Genomic DNA, 21,266 nt, shown 5'->3' with positions numbered 1-21,266 from the left:
GAGAAAAGCAGTTAACATTTGGAAGAACTGACTAACACTTTAAGTTAAATTAGTTAAAAAACAGGAGAGGAGCAGCTAGGTGGCGCAGTGGATAGAGCACCACCCCTAGAGTCAGGAGGACCTGAGTTCAAATTTGGGCTCAGACACTTGACAATTAACTAGCTGTGTGGCCCTGGGCAAGTCACTTAACCCCAATTGCCTCACTAAAAAACAAAAACAAAACAAAAACAGAAAACAGGAAAGTGTGTCCTTATAACTTTTCTAAATTGTATAGTTTTGTGGAAACATTTAAAATCAACGTCATTTTTTAGTAAAACTAAAAGTATTAAGAAATGAAATTTTTCTCTAAAGCCCTTTCCAAAATTCTTGGAAAGGAGGGTCATAGGTGAAAAATGATAAGACTTTCATTTAGTGAATGTATTAAGGGTGATAAGGAGAAATTTAACCAAGAAAAGTTATTTAGTCAGAGTAAGCAGTCTTGCCTCTCCTCCATCTATATCTCTCTCTATATATATCACATCATATATCTCTCTATCTATAGGCTTATTTAAGGGCAATCTCTCTGGAGGAAGGGGATAGAGATATGGTTACTCAATTCTTGGATGTCTATATAAGACAACTTTTCATTGTTCAATATTCCTATAAATATTACCTAAAATAATCTTTAGCAGTTGAGGACAAGGGGGATCACGCCAGTTTTGAATGTCTGTCTCCAAGGTAGAAATAGTTTGGATATAGATTTAATGTTACATTAAATAAAACTTTCTAGCAGACTGGTGCTTAAACATAGAGTAATGAATTAGTAGAAATATTTTGTCTCCAAAAGTCTGCAATCTTGGTGCCTTCTCCCAAGATGATTTCTACTCTATCCTATGTAGCTCTTCTTTCTGTATAATTGTTTGTGTGTCATTTCCTGTTAGATTGTTAGCTCTTAGAGAGCAGAGCCTATTTTTTTGTTCCTGGGGCTTAGCACATAGTTGGTGCTTATTCATAAATGCTTGTCGGGTAAAATAGAGGAGCACTTTAAAGGACATTTTGTTAGGAGGAGAAACTCAGAAACAATGGAATGAGGAAATCTGAAAAAACTCAATGTTTCAATCTTAGGCCATAACAACATAAAATTGCTCAAGTAGTGATGGAAGCTGGCCAGTAAGCATGATAGGAGTGATGGATCCCTGGTCATAGATTCTGTCAGGCTGGAGGCTTGCACTGGCAGGAAATACTATTAAATGGTTTAATGGGATTTGGGAGTCCTACAAACCTTTGGCCTTCAATTAAATAATATTTCTGGGAAGGGTGTTCTAGCCTAGCTGATGAAAATAAACCTGGCAGTATATAGTGATTCTCTTTATTATTGGAATTATTTTGGACTTTTAGAAATATATTAGGGCAGCTAGGTGGTGCAGTGGATAAAGATTCAGGAGGACCTGAGTTCAAATCTGACCTCAGACACTTGACACTAGCTGTGTGACCTTGGGCAAGTCACTTAACCCTCTTTGCCCTGCCTCCCAAACATATTAGAAAATATTGATAGAAACATGAATCCATATCAAGTAAACACACCTTCTAGGGGGTAGATCAGGACTTCTTAAATTTTTTACATTTGTGACCCCTTTTCACCTGATAATTTTTTAAGATCCCAAGTATATAGGTATAGAAAATAGGTATACATGACCTTTTACTGTTGCCACATTTTTCACAACCATCACATTCAGTTATGCAATCCCATATATGACCCACAGCTTAAGAAGCTAGGGGCTAGATAGCTTGTCTAAGATGAATTGTTTCCATTTACCTGTGATCTCTTCAACATGGGCGCTCCTGTTCTGTGGATCCAAATCAGACCCCATCCATCCATTCTCATCTTATGAGCCTTTCCACAGCCTCTTATAAATTGTTCAAAAGGGGTCCACTACAATAGGAAGGAGGCTTTTTTTCTAAACTTTGGACATTAAAAGGATTTTGATGGCATACATGACTAGTCCATCTCTTCTCCCTCTCTTACTGTATCTCCTTTCCTGGTGATTTATATGTGTATGGGTATACAGATGTATGTGTACATGTATGTGTATGTATGTGTATATATTCTTTCTATCTATCTATCTATCTATCTATCTATCTATCTATCTATCTATCTATCTATCTATCTATCTATCTATCTATCTATCTATCCTGAGAGAGACAGAGACAGAGACAGACACAAAGAGACACAGAGAGAGGAAGAGGGAGTGAGAGAGAGAGGTACAGATCTGTGATCTCATTGTTGGAAGGAACTCCCAAAGGAAATGTAAATTGGCACCTGATTTGCAATTTCTGGTCTTTGGGGGTGGCTTGGAGGCCCTGAGAAATTCGAAAATTGACCAGAATTACACCACCAGGATATATCAGAAGTAGAACCTGGTTGCTTTCTTCCTGCCTTGGCAGACAGCCTTGTATTCCTTATGCTATTCTGCCTCCTGAAAATGCCCTTTGCGAATCTTCACTGCTAATATGGTACAGCCTATTCATGCCCACCATGAGACACTTCATTGTCCTTTGGCTGATCAGCACTTTTAACTGCTCAGAGACTGTGGTATTCTGTGACTCAAAGCCATACAGCATTACCAGAAGAAATTCACACTATGAAAGAAGGGCCTTTGTTTGTTTGGGGGCCACAAAGAGCACTACTCAATCTAGTCCAGCTACTCTTCCCATTTATGATAAGACCAGTGTATTTACTAGAGTTCTCCTCTTCCCCCTGTCCCCCTCCTCGACATAAGTTAGGTTGTTGTTGAGTCATTTCAATTGTGTCCAACTCTTTGTGACCCCATTTTGGGGTTTTCTTGGCAAAGATACTGGAGTGGTTGGCCATTTCCTTCTCCAGCTATTTTTATACATGAGGGACTGAGGCAAACAGTGATTTGCCCAGGGTCACACTGTTAGTAAGTGTCTGAGGCCAGATTTGAACTCATGAAGATGAGTCTTCCTAACTCCAGCCCAGTGATCCACTGCACCATCTAACAGCCCATAGGTTGTTAGATTTTTCCAAAAGGACAACAAAAATAAGACTTGATTGGCCCAGGACTGGGGCAAAGCTTAATATGTGCCTCCTTGGATGTAGTTTCCCAGTGGTCTCTGGCTGGGTCGATGTAACTTCCTAGTTACCTAAGGTCATGAAAGATCCCACCTACATGGGGTTTGTTGATGCCCTTCAGACACAGTGGATATCCAAAGACCAAGCGAGTTGTCATATTCTGCTAGGCTGACTCAACATGTTTCCACATGGAAAGCAGGGGGGAGCATATTGTAGAAAGTAAGTGTCACTATATCCTTATTGCATGTCCTTGCTATGTGAGTGCTAAGTAAAAGTCCCTTTAAAAAATGTCCACCAATGCATCGATGAAACTCATCCCACCACTGATGCGGAACTAACAAGGTACCAGTGTTAGACTCGCTGCCAAATTAGTCAACCAGCAAGCATTTATCATGTGGCAGGCACTGGCCTGAGGACTGGGGATACAAAAAGAGGCCAAAGACAGTCCCTGCCCTCAAGAAGCTCACAATCTAATGGGCAAGATGACACGCAAACAACTATGTAAAAACAAAATATATATGGGATAAACTGGAAATAATCTTGGAGGGAAGGCATTAGGATTAGAAGGCCTGGAAGGGTCAGCTAGGTGGCATAGTGGAGAAAGTACTGGCCCTGGATTCAGGAAGACCTGAGTTCAAATACAGCCTCAGACACTTGATACTTGCTAGCTGTGTGGCCCTGGGCAAGTCACTTAACCCCAATTGCCTCACCAGAAAGAAAGAAAGAAAGAAAGAAAGAAAGAAAGAAAGAAAGAAAGAAAGAAAGAAAGAAAGAAAGAAAGAAAGAAAGAAAGAAAGAAAGAAAGAAAGAAAGGCCTGGGAAAGGCTCTTTGCAGAAGGTGAGACCACTAGGCACCTGAAGGAAGTCAGGAGGTAAAGATGACAAGGGGAGGAGGGACTATTTCTATTTCCTCATGAAGCACCATGGGTACTGTGATATCAGAATGCAAAGACGATAACTTGATGTTATTGACAGAGGAGTTTGTCTTATAAATCTTCAGAAATATTTTCTCTTTTTCCTCAGTCCAAAAAGCCCAAGGGTTTTTTTTTTTTTGGTTGTTTTGTTTTGTTTTTGTGGGGCGATGAGGGTTAAGTGACTTGCCTAGGGTCACACAGCTAGTAAGTGTCAAGTGTCTGAGGCCAGATTTGAACTCAGGTCCTCCTGAATCCAGGGCCACCGCTTTATCCACTGAGCCACCTAGCTGCCCCCAGCCCAAGGGTTTTCAACCTTTTTTTGTGTCATGGGCACTTTTGGAATTCTGGCAAAGTTTATGGACCCCTTCTTAGAATAACATTTAAAAAAAAAAACATAATAGAAGGAGATGCTAAATTTCAGTTTGAGATTAGTGGGGAAAAAAGATCTAATTTTTTCCCATTCAAGCTTATGTATACCCTGAGACCTATCCACAGATCCCTTGGGAATTGCAGACCCTGGGTCAAGAATCCCTGCTTTGGAAGTTGATCACATTAGCACAAGGGGCAGCTAGGTGGCACAGTAGATAGAGCACTGGCCCTGAAGTCAGGAGGACCTGAGTTCAAATCTCACTTTGTACATTTACTAGCTATGTGACCCTGGACAAGTCACTTCATCCCAATTGCTTTAAATATCTGGGGCTATCTCTAGTTGTTCTGATGTATATCTTGCCACTGGACCCAGATGGCTCTAGAGGAGGGAGTGAGGTTGGTGACTCTGCACAGCACTCCCTCACTTAAAATACAATTCAATGCAAGCCTGATGTCATGGTCCTTTTTGAAAACAAAGGACAAATAAGAAAAACGATGTTGGCATATGATCCGCATATTCTGCCCCCTATTTCTGTCCAGTTTAATCTTGAAATGCTCGCATGATGATCTTGTTTAGTTGCAAATGCTTATTATAAAGATTGGGGCAGCTAGGTGGCACTGCAGTGGATAGAGTGTCATGCCTGGAGTAAGGAAGACTCATCTTCTTAAGTTCAAATCCAGTCTCAGACACTTACTAGCTGTGGTATCCTGGGAAAGTCACTGAACCCTGTTTGCCCCATTTCCTCATCTGCAAAATGAGCTGGAAAAGGAAATGACAAACCACTCTATTATCTTTGCAAGAAAACCCCAAATGGGGTCACAAAGAGTTGGATGTGACTGAAACAACTCAACAACAACAAATTTCTCAGTTAAATTTTATATTTTTCAAATGTGTGTAGTTGCTATGGTAAATTATAAGATACCAATTCATTTACAAATGCCACCATATTCACAGTAACTTTTCTGTTTGCACATTTACATAGCTAATAGATAATATATTGGTATGATATCAAATCAATCTGTCAGTCAATAAGTATTTATTAATTACTTACTATATGCCAGATACTGTGTTAAGCCATGAAGATACAAGGAAAAGCCAAAAGAAACAATTTTTAAAAAAAACACATAACTCTTGCTCTGAAATATCTCACAGTCTCATAGGGCAGAGAACATGCAAACAACTGCATATAGACAAGGTATATCCAAGATAAGTTGGGGATAATCAATAAAGAAAAGACATTAACCCTAGTAGGGATCAGGAAAGGCTTCTTGTAGAAAGTGGGATTTTAGCTAGGACTTGAAAAGAAGTTTGGAGAAGTCAAGAGACACTTATGAGGAAGTAGAAAATTCTGCATTTGTCGAAAGACAGCAGCTAGTGAAGATGCCTATTGGTGGCAGAAAGAGGTCATCAAACTTGAAAAGGTTGGGAACCACTGAACTCATGGCAAGTGGCACTTTTAGACCTCTTTCGAGCATATATATAATTTATGTCTTTGAAAAAACCCATTATTTAAGTCCATAAACTCTCTTATGCAAAGTTTTCTAACTCCATGAATCTGGACCTAGGACTTAAGAACTGCATTGCTGTTTTCTCAAGGATAAGGAACTGAAAAAAGTAAATGCCCGTTAATTCGGAACGGCAAAATAAACTATGATACATGAATGAAATAGAATATTACTATGCTATAAGAAATAAATACATACAGGAGAAATATGGAAAGATTTATATGAACTGATTCTGAGTAAAGTAAGCAGAACCAGGAGAACATATATATGCATATATGCATATATGCAATGGCTACAGCAATGGAAACAAAAGCAATGACAACAAAAACTCAAACCGAATTCTGTGTAATTATAATGATCAAAGTTGGACCCAACCAATCAACAAATCAAACCCCAGATGGGGTCACAAAGGCACCAAATGTGCCTCCTTTATTTGAAGATGTGGGAAACAATGGGTTTGGAATGTTTCACATACTGTCAATCTAGGTTGATATGTTTGTTAGTTTTGCTAAAGTGCTTTCCCCTTCTGTCTTTTAAAAAATTTTTTTGTTGGGGGCAGCTAAGTGATGCAGTGGATAAAGCACTGGCCCTGAATTCAGAAAGACCTGAGTTCAAATCCAGCCTCAGACACTTGACACTTACTAGCTGTGTGACCCTGGGCAAGGCACTTAACCCTCATTGCCTGCAAAAACAAAAAACAAACAAACAAACAAAAATTTTTTGTTATAAGAGGAGGACAGATATATTCTCTGAGGAAGTAAGAATTGTAAGCGAAGGTGATATAAAAACAAAAAATATATTTTTAAAAAAAGAACTATTGTTTTTGCTTGCAGTATCTTACTAATTCAAATAGACAAATGATGGGTCCATTACAAATATATGTGTGCTAATAAAACAATGTCTTGGATTTTGATTATTGCAAGAGATGAGATTAATTAAGGTACTAGAATAATTTCTAAAATAACTTTTGGCTCCAAAATTCTATGACTACAACTACAAAACCATATCATTCTTCTTTTTTTTACATAAGCTTTTTTACATTTAATTTTTTTCCAGTTACATGTAAACAAAAAAATTTAACATTCATTTTTTTAAAAATCTGAGTTCCAAGTTATCCCTCCCTCCTCCCCTTCCTCCCTCCTTGAGAAAGCAAGCAATTTGATATAGATTATACATGGCAGTCATACAAAACATTTCTATGTTCACTCCTCTTCTTAAGAAGGGTCAGTGGCCCCCCTTTTCTGTCAAGATAAAAACCAACTCCTCTTTTTGGTATTTAGAAAAACCTTCATAGTCTGGCTCTAATGCACATTTCTCTGGATACAATATGTTATTACTTGTCATTGTACCTTTAATCAAACCATACAGCATACTTAAAGAGCCCTTCCCCCCTCACTTCTGCTCCTATTAATTCCTAGCTCTCATCAAGTTTCAGTTGAAATACCACCTTTCTTAATTCCTGCTGTTTTTAATGTTATTAATTCACTCGACTTTTTTTTTAAGTGGGGCAATGAGGGTTAAGTGACTTGTCCAGGGTCACACAGCTAGTTAAGTGTCTAGTGTTTGACTCCGGATTTGAATTTCAGGTCCTTCTGAATCCAGGGCTGGTGCTTTATCCACTGCATCACCTAGCTGCCACACTCTTGACTTTTTAGATACTTACCATTTACTTATCTGGGTACACAGTCACTCCTACCCTCCCAGACTTCCCATCCACCCACCTTTTCCCCCCAAGCAAAGCTATAAGCTCTTTAAAGAAAGGGACTATTTTCATTTTTGTCTTTTTATCTTCCCCAACATTTAACATAGTTCCTGACTCACAGTAGATGCTTAATAGATGCACATTGAATTGAAATGGACTGAAAGATTCCATAAAAAGAGGGCAGCTAGGTGGCTCAGTGGGAAAAGCACTAACCCTGGATTGAGGAGTACTCGAGTTCAAATCCGGTCTCATACACTTGACACTTACTAGCTGTGTGAACCTGAGCAAGTCACTTAACCCCAATTGTCTCACCAAAAAAAACAAAAACAAAAAAAGATTCCATAAAAAGGAAACATGGAAAGTATGTTCTCCAGGTATAGGGAATGAGAACAAAGAGTTGTTAAGTAAGGAAGTAATTTTGTTCCCTTGTTTAATAGAACTTTAAGACAAGTTTAGCCGGCTTGGGTGAAGACCATCTGTTTTGTCAAGCTTCTGCTTGCTTGACTTAGAATCAGCAGCCCAAGTGTAAAATCTTTCATGGAAGTTGGATTAGCCATCTGGAGCACTCAGGGATCATATGCTCCATTGGGATACCCATAGTGTCTTGCCATGGGGGTCCCCTCTGGCTACCATGATGTTTTCTTTGTTTGATGGAAGGGCAGAAGAAAAAAAAGAGAATTATTCTCTCTTTTCATCACTGCCTCCTGAGCCTGTCCTTCTTGGACTTTTGCTGGTTCTGCTCCCCTACTTCTGAAGGAACCCTAGGTTGTTAGCAAGTATGCCAAGATGAAAAAAATATAAGTTTAATATTCTGAAGTATATATCACATGTCTATATTATGTTTTTAATAAAGTATAATTTATTTAATGGAAAAAATAAAAAAGAATTTCACAATCAATATCTTAAAATGGTAATTTTGTGTAATTATTTTACAATGTATAATTTAAAACATAAATATAAATTATAACAATTATATTTATATAACTACATAATATGGATATAATTGTATCATAATTATATTATGTAAATATAATTATATTTGAAATTTATAATCATAAATTATAATTATACATTTTTTCCTTTCATAGAGACCACATCCTATGGGTGTAGTCGATATTCAGGGGGTGGCCCCTTTCCAAACCCATATGATATTAGCTTCCATTCATTCATATTTCATTTGATTCATATCCTTCATTTGTAAATTTGATCTTCATCTAAATCATAGATAAAATTGTTGAAAAGAATGGGTCCTAGAACAAAGCCAATGGCATGACACTGGGGATCTTCCTTCAAGTTAATATTTGTCCATTAATTTTCTCCTAGCTGGGCTGTTCAGTCAGTTAAAGATTCACTTAAACATACTATTGCTTTAAAATATCAATAGATATAAAAATGCTTTTTACATAATAAAACACCCATTTCAATTTTATAAAAGCTTTAGAAAATATAGGAATGAATCAACCTTTCATTAAAATAATAAATAGCAGACAACTAAAACAAAAAGCTAGTATTATATGTAATGGGGAGAAAAAAACTAGAATTCTTTACAATAAAATTAGGGGTAAAGAAAGGATGACCTTTGTCATCACTTTTATTTGGCACAATACTAGAAACACTATGGGGTAGCTAGGTGTTGCAGTGGATAGGGCACTGGCCCTGGAGTCATGATGACCTGAATTCAAATCTCACCTCAAACACTTACTAGCTGTGTGACCCTGGGCAAGTCACTTGACCCCAATTGCCTTAGAAACATCTGGGGCCACCTCCAGTTATCCTGATATATATATATATATATATATTTTGCCACTGGACCCAGATGGCTCTGGAAGAGAGAGTGAGGTTGGTGACCTTGCACAGCACCCCCTCACTTAAATCCAATTCACTGCAAGTCATGACATCACCCCAATGTCATGGTCCTCTTTGAGAATGAAGGACAAACAACAGCAAGAAATGCTAGCTGTAGCAAATAAAATGGGAAAAAGAAATGGATGGAATAAGCATAGGTAAAAAAGGAACAAAACTATCCCTTTTTGCAGAAGAGATGATGCACAGAACTCTAGAGTCAATTTAAAAGATGGAAACAACTTCAGCAGAGTTGCAAGATTTAAAATAAAGACACACAAATCATCAGCATTTCTTTATAATATCAATAAAACCTAGCAGGAAGAAAGAGAAAGAGTAATTTCAGTTAAAATAATAATAGAATGTATAAAATACCAAGATATGCACAAGAACTATATCAATGCAATTAGGGGTATAAGGAATTAGCATTTAGCCAGGAACTTTACAAATACTATTTCATTTGGTCCTCAAAATAACCCTCTGAGGTAGGTGCTTGTTATTCTCCATCTCACAGTTGAGGAAATTGAGGCACACAGATTAAGTAACATGTCCAGGATCACACAGCTAGTAAGGATATAAGCCTGCATTTAAATTCAGCTCTTCCTGACTCCAGGACTGATGCTCTATCCCCTGTACTATCTATTTACCTCATTTTCCAGAGGAGTCGTTATTTATAGCAATAAAGACAGGCTTGTGGGTAGGATGAATTAATATAATAAAAGTAATAATTCTGACTATGTAATAGATTATAGAATATTTGAACTGAAGGGAACATTCATGTTATAAGTAATTCACATCTATGCAGCATTTTAAGGCTTTAAAAAGCATTTTCTGGGGGCAGCTAGGTGGAGCAGTGGATAAAGCACCGGCCCTGGATTCAGGAAAACCTGAGTTCAAATCCGGCCTCAGACACTTGACACTAGCTGTGTGACCCTGGGCAAGTCACTTAACCCCCATCACCCCGCAAAAAAACAAAAACAAGCAATAAAAAGCATTTTCTTTATAACAACTCTTTGAGGCAGTGAGTGCAAGTGATCCCTATTTTACAGATAATAAAAATGGCTGGAGAAGTGAAATGGCCTGACCAAGGTCATATAACTAGTTAATGACTTAGTTGAGACCAGAACATAAGTCTTTTTCCTGCCAGTACAATGCTAGCTCCACAATGTTATACTTCTAGGAGGATCAGATTGAACATCTCAAGCAAAGGATTTCTCAGTAAGGAAGAAGCTTCAGATCCCCACCTGCCATTGGCTTTTTTTTTTTTTTGGCGGGGCAATGGGGGTTAAGTGACTTGCCCAGGGTCACACAGCTAGTAAGTGTCGAGTGTCTGAGGCCGGATTTGAACTCAGGTACTCCTGAATCCAGGGCTGGTGCTTTATCCACTGCGCCACCTAGCCGCCCCCGCCATTGGCTTTTATTGTACTCCTGACAGACTTCTACTTCCCTTTTCCCTCCCCTCAAGTTTCGTAGAGGTAAAATTGGAGTTTTTCAAAAGGGACTTTCTTTTTTAAAAGGGGACAACAAACAAAAACCTGCAAAGCCAAGGAAAAAAACAAGATTTGCAAAGTACAATTTTCTGATCTTAATTTAACTAAATTCTTGGAATTAATTAGATCAGATAGCACAGGAGTTTCATTTTTAGCCTCCTGTTTTCTGTCCTTGGACTTGACCCTGTCCCATTTGTCAAGAGAAAGTAGTTTGGACAGAGATGAGAATTGTAGCCAGAAGTTCAGTTTAGATGAGGAAAAAAGCTACAAGATTATTTTTGAGTGAATTAAAAATATCCAAGGTAATTAACAGAACACAGCTGTTTCTTAGAATTTCAAAGAACAAGTTCATTATTTATTCCAAAAATTTTTATAACACCCTTACTACATGACAGATATTGTATAAGGCACTGAAAATACAAAGAAAAAAAAACTTCGTCTATTGGGGAGAAACAAAAGGTAATAATGCACATAGATTAAATGTGGCATATAGGAAAGAGTTTTAGACAGGAGAGTTCAGAAGACTGACCTGGTTTTGAACTCTGGCTCTACCACTTACTAGCTAAGTGACCAAGCCACTTGTTACTGTTATTATTTTTTATTATTACTGTTATTGCTAGATAATGCTATATAATAATATTGCTATATTGTAACACTCTTTCTGGGATTGCTTGCCCATTTCTTACTGCTGCTGGTTGGTTGGGTCCCCAGAGTGGTTGCTGATTCTAGGGGTAACGCTGTAGGTGGCTATCCTTGTAATACTAGCTCACAAACCCCCATTGGTATGTTTCTCCTTGACAATCATCCAGGAGACTCAGTTTTTTACCAAAGGCATTTACTCAAATGGCATAGCAAGAACATTGGTTAAAAAGCATATCTTCCCAAACTAAGGGTACACTCTCCCACCAATATACCAAGAGCCCTGGGATAAGAGGGAAAGGATGGACATGAGCTTCAAGTACATGATGGTGAAGCAAACATGTAGGAGCATATATGGTCAGAGCAACTCATCACTCTTGAACTCCAGAATATTAATGTTTTTTCTGTCTCTGAAGCAGGGAGTATATTGATGATGTTAGCTCCATTTCTCAGGGCTTGCTGCTTCTAGGGTACAGTGTTTCAGCTGGATGAGCCAATACATTGCTACTGCCAGCCAGGCTAGGCAGCTCTCTTGGTCACTGGGTACTACATCTTTCTGAGAAGTCAATCTGGTGACTTATATGGGCTTGATCTTCAATGGGCAACTATGGCATTTTCCACTTTCAGCTGCAGGCTCTCTTAACCTGCAGCATCACTGTGCTCTTTTCAGTTAGAGTGTCATGGGGCTCCTCAGTTAGGGCAATCAATGGTCCTTAGCTTAGGGTTGGCTGAAGCCTCAATCTTTTGACTCTCTTAAAACTTTTTTTTGTCATCCCCAGAGATGTGGGAGAAGTCTTGACTCTTTTCTGCCATCAAAAGTCCAGGCTCAAAAACTTCCCTCAGTAAACCATTCCATGTAGCTTTAGGGTGATTGAGGGTTTTTTCTTAATCATCATTTTATTTTTTCTCAACTGCATGTAAAAACAATTTTTAACACTCTTTTTAAAAAACAATTTTGAGTTCCAAGTTTCCTTTCTTTCACCCCCCCCTCCTTGAGAAGGCAAGTGATTTCATTTGATTATCCATATGGTCATGCAAGACATATTTCCATATTAGCCATGTTGTAAAAGAAAACATAAAAACACCCTAAGAAAAATAAAGAAAGCTATAAAAATTATCATTCAACCTGCAGGCTATATCAGTTCTCTCTGTGGAGGTGAATAACATTTTTTATCATAAGTCCTTTGGAATTAGATTGGATCATTGTGTTGCTGAGAATAGCTAAACCATTCACAGTTGATCATTGTACAATACTGCTGTTACTGTGTACAATGTTCTCCTGGTTGTGATTACTTCATTTTGCATCAGTTCATATAAGGCTTCCCAGGGTTTTCTGAAACCATCCTGCCCATCACTTCCATCACAATCATATACCATAACTTATTCAGCCATTATCTAATTGATGGGCATATCCCTAATTTCTAATTCTTGGTCACCACAAAAAGAGTCACTATAAATATTTTTGTACATATACATCCTTTTCCTTGAATTTCTTTGGGATATAGACCTTTTAGTGGTATTACTGGATCAAAGAGTATGCATGGGTTTTTTGTTTGTTTAGCTTATTTGTTTGTTTGTTTGTGTGTGTGTGTGTGTGTGTGTTTTGTTTGTTTTGGGGTTTTTTTGTGGAGTAATGAGGGTTAAGTGACTTGCCCAGGGTCACACAGCTAGTAAGTGTCAAGTGTCTGAGGCCAGATTCAAATCTCAATTCAAAAAAAAAAAATTCAAAAACTCAGGTCCTCCTGAATCTAGGGCCTGTGCTTTATCCACTGCACCACCTAGCTGCTCCAGCATGCATGGTTTTATAGTTCTCTGGGCATAATTACAAATTGTTCTCCAGAATGGTTGCATCAGTTGACAATTCCAGTGGTGCATTAGTGTCCCTATTTTTCCACATCGCTTTCAACATTTGTCATTTTCTTTATTAGCTAATATTAGCTGATCTGATAGGTATGAGGTAGAAACTCAGAATTGTTTTAATTTGCATTTTTCTAATTAATAATGATTTAGAGCGTTTAAAATATTACCATAGATAGTTTTGACTTCTTCTGAAAGCTGCCTGTTCATATACTTTGACCACTTATCAATTGGAGAATGATATATTCTAATAAATTTGACTTCATTATATATTTGAGATATGAGACCTTTATCAGAGAAACTTGCTATGAGCATGTTTTTCCCAGTTTCCGGCTTTCCTTCTAATCTTGGCTGCCTTAATTTTGTCTTGGCAGGTAGAATCCTAAATATTTTATATTATTTGCAGTTTGCCACTGGAGTTTCTTGGAAATATATAGCAATACTTATGATTTATGTAGGTTTATTTTCTATCATGCAACTTTGCTGAAGTTGTTACCTATTTCAACAAAATTTTTTAGTTTTTTCTCTAAGTTACCATCATATTTTCTGCAATGGTTATTTTGTTTCCTCATTGCCTCATTCAATTTCTTTTTCTTATTTTATTGCTATGAATAGCATTTCTGGTATAATATTGAATAATAATGGTGAAGACAGGTATGCTTGCTTCACCCCTGATCTTATTGGGAAGACTTCATGGGGCAGCAAGGTGGCACAGTGGATAGAGCATGGGCCCTGGAGTCAGGAGGATATGAGTTCAAATCCGGCCTCAGACCCTTGACACTTACTAGCTGTATGACCCTGGACAAGGCACTTAACCCCAATTGCCTCACTAAAAAAAAAGACTTCAAGCTTATCCCCATCATAAATAATGATTGCTGATGGTTTTAGGTAGATACTGCTTATCAATTTAAGGAAAATTCCATTTATTCCTATGCTTTCTAGTGTTTTGTTGTCTTTTTTTTTTAACAGAAATGAGTGTTGTATTTCATCAAAAGCTTTTTCTGCATCTATTAAGATAATCATTCATGTTTTTCATTTTTGATACAGGACAGCTAGGTGGGGCAATGAATAGAGTATCAGGCCTGGAGTCAGGAAAACTCATCTTCCTATGTTCAATTCTGGCCTCAGATACTTAACTAGCTGTGTGATCCTGGGAAAGTCACTAACCTTGCTTGCCTCAGTTTCCTCATCCATTAAGTGAGCTGGAGTAGGAAACGGCAAACCACTGCAATATCTTTGCCAAGAAAACTCCAGATGGGGTTGCAAAGAGCCAGAGTCAACTGAAATGACTTAACAACAACAACAATTTGGTTTTCTTCTTTCTTTTAAAAATTAAATTAAATGATGGTTTATCCATATTATTGATTTTTTTCATAAAAGCAGTTTCTAGTTTTATTTAGTTTTTATTAAGTTTTATTGTTCATTGTTTTTCTTTATTTCAAATTTATTATCTCTACTTTGATTAGCTTTTGATCTAGCTGCCCCTGAACTCAGTTCTTCTTGATTAGAGGTCCAGCACTCCATTCACTGCCCATATAGCTTGATGATTTTTTTTTAACCTCAGAAGACCTTAAACCTTGCTTAAATTTCACTGGGGGGGGGGCAGCTAGGTGGCGCAGTGGATGGAGCATGGGCCCTGGAGTCAGGAGTACCTGAGTTCAAGTCCGGCCTCAGACATTTAACACTTACTAGCTGTGTGACCCTGGGCAAGTCGCTTAACCCCAATTGCCTCACTTAAAAAAAAAATCTCACTGGGGCAGCCCTTCTTACAAATTCAAATAATAAATCAGGTGTGGGAACTTCTTCCATCAACACACATCCCAGCCCACCTACCTCATTTTAAGGCCTAGAGTTGCCTAAGGCACCCAGAAAGTAAATAGCTTCCCCAATATCCCACAGCTAGTAAGTAATTGTCAGGAATCATACTGGAACTGAAATTTTCATTAGTCCAAACCCAGCAATATAGCCATCACACTGCCACTACCTCATATTGGCACAATGTTTAACACCATGCCCAACACATAGTAGGCACTTGATACATTTTTAGTGATGAACTCACTTATGATATAACAATAATGTTTCTAAGCCTCAGTTTCTATATGTGTAAAATATGGATAATCACAGCTGCCCTACTAAGCTCATGAGGTTGTTATGAGGCTTAAGAATCCAAAGGAAAGGGCTTTGAAAACAGCAAATTGCTATGTAGGCAGAAAATAGTATTAGTATTACAGAAAGACATGTAAAGGGGCCCTTGAAGTCTTTATCCAACCTTTTTTTTTGGTGGGGCAATGAGGGTTAAGTGACTTGCCCACGGTCACACAGCTAGTAAGTGTCAAGTGTCTGAGGTCAGATTTGAACTCAGGTTCTCCTGAATCCAGGGCTGGTGCTTTATCCACTGTGCCACCTAGCTGTCCCCCTTTATCTAACTTTCAAAACAGAGGATGGTCTCTGTTGTTGCTGGGAAGGCTCAGAAATTTAGGACATTGCCACTCTTGGCTTTACCAGCCCTAGAAAAAAGGGCCTGACCTCTAAATGTTCTGGAAGCTGGCCAATGAAAAGCTACCCATTGGTGTTTTCCCATCTGTAGCTAGTCTCTCTTTTCACATCAATACTCACAGACTGGACATTAGATGCTGCTGGGGTTACCTACTTTCTTTCATTTAGTTACAAAAGTACCAGATAATGATAGAAAGCCAGCTTGACCATAAAAGAGGAAATGGGGAAAGAAAGATACATAATATCCTCCAACCAATTCACCAAAATGGCCTAATCGATACTTAGATTATCCCCATGAGATGGATATAGGTGGAGAGATGATATTGTGCCTATTTAGTAAATGAGAAAATTAAGACATAAAGGAATTAAGAGGGCTGTCCAGAATCTTGAGGAGTTATTGGTGAGACCCAGAATGAGAAACAACTCTTGATTCAAGGGCACTTCACTTACTGTCCACATAGTACAGCTAGGCAGTGTAGTGCATACAGCACTGGCACTGGAGTCAAGAGGACCAGAGTTCAAATCCAACCTCATGACATGGGCTTAGGATAAATTAGAGTAAGTTTCTTCTGTGAGAAGCAAAACCAAAGATGACCAGATAACAGGACAGACATATCAAAGAATCAAGGGACTATTAAAGTTTATATTGGCCAACTAGATATCAGAACAGACACCTAAGAAGTAAGAGGATATAAAATTCTATAGCAGGAAAGCCACTTAGGTGTGGCTACTGCCTGACAGGAGCTAGAAGACAGAGATAATCCCAAAGGTCAGGAGAATCATTTAGAAAAAATCCTCCTGGACTCTCAGGAATATGACAAGCATCCAAGCTTTCCCCACCCTACCCCCAAAAGGGAACTTTCCAGTTTTCAAATGGATACCCCATTTATCCTCTGTAAAAGCTTTTGCCTTCCTTCTGTTCTGGGAGGAGAATGTTTCTGAATCCTCCTCCCCATGGGTGAAGTCTTTGATTTACCCCTTAGTCACTTTCTCTAGCACCAAATAAAAGACCACTTTAATTCTAATTGGACTGTGTGTGAGTAATTATTTATTGAGGAATACCTAAGACCCCCACCTTTTCCCCCCATGACACTCAGACACTTGACACTACTGGTTGTGTGACCCTGGGCAAGTCACTGAACCCTCATTGCACCATAAAAAAAAAAACAAACAACAACACTTGAGAATGGACAGGGTGAAAGATGAGAAAATAGGGTAAACATGGGGAAAATAGTATGGAGGGAAATCCATAGTTGCTAATCATTACTGTGAAAAAATATTTTTACAGCAAGTTTCTCTGATAAATACATCCTTTCTCAAATATATAAAAAACTGAGTGGAATTTATAGAAATAAGAATAATTTCTCAGTTGATAAATGGTCAAGAGATGTGAATAGGCAGTTTTCAAAGTAATCAAAGGTATCTGTAGTCATATGAGAAAATGTTCTAAATCACTATTGATTAGAGAAATGCAAATTAAAACAACTCTGAGCTACCACCTCACACCTGTCAGATTGGCTAATATGACAGAAAAGGAAAATGACAAATGTTGGAGGGGATGTGGGAAAATTAAAACACTAAGGCACTGAAAAACCTCGAAAGACTTACATGAACTGATGCAAAGTGAAATGAGCAGAACCAGGAGAACATTGTACACAGTAACAGCAATATTGTATGATGATCTGCTGTGAATAACTTAGCTATTCTCAGCCATACAATGATCTGAGACAATTCTAAAGAACTCATGATAAAAGGTTTTGAACATCTCCAGAGAAAAAACTGGTAGAGACTGAATGCAAATCAATGATACTTTTTCTTTATGTTCCTTGGGTTTTTTTTTTTCCTGTTTTCTTTTACAGTATGACTTACATGGAAATGTGTTTTGTATGACTACACATGTATAGCCTATGTCAAATCGCCTGCCTTCTCAATGTGGGGGGGAGAGAATTTGGAACTCAAAATTTGAAAAAAAAAGTTTAAATTATTTTTACATGCAATTGGGAAAATATTAAATTTAAAAAAGAGGGGCAGCTAGGTGGCGCAGTGGATAGAGCACTGGCCCTGGAGTCAGGAGTACCTACCTGAGTTCAAATCCGACCTCAGGCACTTAACACTTACTAGCTGTGTGACCCTGGGCAAGTCATTTTAACCCCAATTGCTTCACTAAAAACAAAAAAAGATAGGAACTATTTAATCCTGGTTGCATCAAATTAAAAATGAAAGATGAAAAATTCACAATACTATGATAGGTACTAGTAATAAATGTTTGCTGAATTAAGTTGAAATACAGAAGAAGAAAAATTTCATCACTGGGATAGACCCTTTCACTCCTTATGGAACAGGAAGTAGGCTTTCCACTAGTGACTATTATAACTAGGATGGGCAACCAGGGCTTTGCTCCAGTGCCAACATTGATACTGTTGTAGTTGCTGGAATGCCTCTTCCTCTCCTGAACTCAGCTACTGCTGCCTACCCTTCCTATCACTTTGGCACCCCTCTCTTGGAGCCCAATTTCCCCTGCAGCTGATGCACACCACCAACTAGAAAACATTGCCACACAAGAGAGGTGTTGAACTCCCTGGTGGCTGGGATGCAAGAAATGCCCCATCAAGAGTAACTTTCAAAAGCAACCAAGTATCCCTCAAGCCTACTTATGAAGAAAAGGGCCCAATAAAGATAAGATTTTGCTAGTTCCTTTAAGAATATTTCCCCCCAATTTCTATGTGCAATAAAGTGTGTCAATAAAGTGCCTACTCTAACAGGTCTGGGGAGGCTTTGAAGTTTGGGAACTCAAAGTTAGGAGCTTCAGTTTGAAGCCCAGACTCCACTTACTAGCCACATGATCATAATCTGGTAACATCACTTCTCTGACAGAATCATGGGATCACTGATTTGGAACAGAAAGGGACTTCAGAAGTCATCCAGCCCAGCTCTTTATATTAAGGAGGACGAAACTGACACTCAGGTAGATTAAGTGATTTGTCAGAGGCAGGAGGCAGTTTCCTTATATAATTTCTGATCAATCAAGTAGGGGACGATAAAAAGTTATGCTAACTACTTCAGAGACTGCTTTGGAGGCAGTACATGCCACTGGATAGTCCTAGACTTGGAGTCAGGAAAAAAAATGAGTTCAAATTCAACTTCAAGCAATTCATGGACACTGGGCAAGTCACAACCCCTCTGGGCCTCAGTTAACTGAGTCCTCATGTAAAACGAAGGGCTTGGCCTTCTAGAGTTATGATCTTGTGAAATCCTAGGTTTTGTAGGTCCTAGATTATGATTTGAGTCATTAAGAATTTTATGCTTGAAGGAAGATGAAGTTTTGAGAAGAGCCACAAGGAACACTAGATCAAAGTGGCCTGTTGTTGACAAAAGATAGGAACAGTTAACTCAAGCAGGCAGTCAACAGACGAGAAGAAAGGACAGAAGTCCTCCTTCTCTTTCCCCCGGGGCCAAAAGGAGGAGTCCCATTTTTCGGTCCCACATCCCAATTCTACTGGATTGCGTGGGGACTGAATCTCAGCTGGTCTGGTCACTTCCAACCCCGCCCCATTCACCCTTCCCCCACCTTCCTGACAAAAACAAGACAACACTAACTGGAGTCCTGAGCCTTTCCCCCACCCCAAGTTGAAAGGCCTCTTAGCCACCAGAACGACCGCAATCTACCGTGTTGTCTTTTGATTTCGTTCCTTTGTTGTTTTTAGGTTTCAGAAGACTGACGGAGGGTGAGGAGGGGAGGGGAGGGGGGGGGGCGGAAAGTTAGCAGACACGAGAGAAGACTCCCGGGAGAATGCACGTTCTGAAAAAGGGTAAAGCACACACCACCCCTCCACCCTGAGCTGCGTTGAGTCTGACACAATGATCTCGCAAGACTGGAGGGGACAGAGAGGGAGAACAGGGCCGACCCTTGGGTTTCGCTCAATTCATCCACCGATACACGTCAGCCGCTTGCCAGAAACAGCCTCCCCACGAAAGAGGACAGAGGGACACTGTCGTTCCCTACAGAGGCAGCAAGAGCAGCAGCATCAGGAGGAAGAAAAGGGTGTGTGTGTGTGTGTGTGTGTGTGTGTGTGTGTGTGTGCGCGCGCGCGCCTGCGAGTGTATGTGTGGTGTCCGAGTGTGTGTGTGAGGGGTGTGGGATGTGTGTGTGTGGCGTGTGTGGTGTGTGTGGGGTGGTGTGTGTGTGTATGTGTGCGTGTGTGTGTGTGTGTGTGTGTGTGTGTGTGACCAAGATCTGGAGACAGAGGGACACTCCCGTCCCCTACTGAAGCAGCAGCCACAGCAATAACAGTAGCAGGAAGGAGTGGGGCGCCGGGATCGAGGGCCGTCCTGCTCCTACAGGGGTGGCACCAGGATCTGGGGACAGAAGGACATTCACGCTCCTTCGGGGTGTGAGGCGCCTTTCGGGGTCCCCTCTGAGCAGCCCATCACTTCACTGCACAGACCCCCGCGCCCAGTTCATGTCACCCACCTGCTCGATCGCTTGATCCACAGCTTTCTGGAATACGCGGGCCACCAGCAGGGTGACACTGCAGACGAGCAGCAGCAGGGACAGCGTCCCCACGGCGTAGAAGCAGCACTTGGCCATAGCGGGGGCGCCAGGAGCAGCCTTCAGCGAGCACCCCAAGCCGCTGCGTCTGCTGAGCCCGGCGGCCGGGAGCTGGATGGAGCTCGGCCCCCTCGGCCCCTCCCGGCCGCGCGGTGACCTCGCCTCCGCTCTCCCGTTCGGCCCGGCCCGGCCGGCTAAGCAAGGCGGAGCTGAGCTGACGTTTCACAGAGCCCCGGGGGGAGGTGAGGGACCAAGAGCTCCTGTGTTCTTGGTTTCGGTTTCCTAGAAAAGCTCCGATGGAAAGGGGATGGTCCGCATTCCCGGCGGACGCGCGGCAGACTGCAGGCCAGTGCTGTATGGGCCCGGCTCGTCCCGGCCGCTGCAGACCGCAGGAGAGAGGGCAGCAGGCGGCGGCAGGGGCTGTGCCCGGAGCAGCAGCTAGGGCGGAGGCGGGGGAGGGCCGGAGGCGGGCGGGGAGGGAGCCTGGGAGGCTGAGCTTGCAGTCATGTGCCCCGCAGTGACGGCTTCTGGGGCATCCTGATAGCTGAGCACCTGCCCAGGGCCACGGGCACTGCCGGATAGCCCTGCCCACCTCGAGTGTCCCTCGAGTGTCCCGTCCGAGTGCTCCAAGCCAGGGGACCTCCGCTCTGCGGGAGGAGGGAACAAAGAGCCGTGGGTGTGGCTCTTGGAGGAGAAGGGGGGTGGGGGGTGGGCTGCGATCAGACCAACTGCCCAAATCCTCCCTCCTCTCGACTTTTACTTTTATACTTAGTATCACAGGGCTAAGATGCTACGTTGCAGAGAAGGAGCTAACCTGTATTGGTTCTTA

At 40.4% G+C, this 21,266-nt stretch overlaps 1 protein-coding gene across 1 annotated transcript in view; it reads right to left on the bottom strand.

Annotated features, from left to right (window-relative positions):
• Positions 1–20,624, bottom strand: part of SCARB2 (scavenger receptor class B member 2) — a 75,523-nt gene extending 54,899 nt beyond the window's left edge. Inside the window, exon 1 of the mRNA XM_043970028.1 lies at positions 20,360–20,624. Coding sequence (XP_043825963.1) covers positions 20,360–20,476 — 117 coding nt within the window. The 5' untranslated portion in view covers positions 20,477–20,624. The remainder of the gene's footprint in view (positions 1–20,359) is intronic.
• Between the last annotated feature and the right edge of the window lie 642 nt (positions 20,625–21,266).

The sequence above is a fragment of the Dromiciops gliroides genome, chromosome 6 (genome assembly GCF_019393635.1).
Source record: "Dromiciops gliroides isolate mDroGli1 chromosome 6, mDroGli1.pri, whole genome shotgun sequence".
NCBI classification, from domain to species: domain Eukaryota; kingdom Metazoa; phylum Chordata; class Mammalia; order Microbiotheria; family Microbiotheriidae; genus Dromiciops; species Dromiciops gliroides.
Note: the sequence above shows the minus strand (reverse complement) of the source record. Positions and strands in the feature narration are given on the sequence as shown.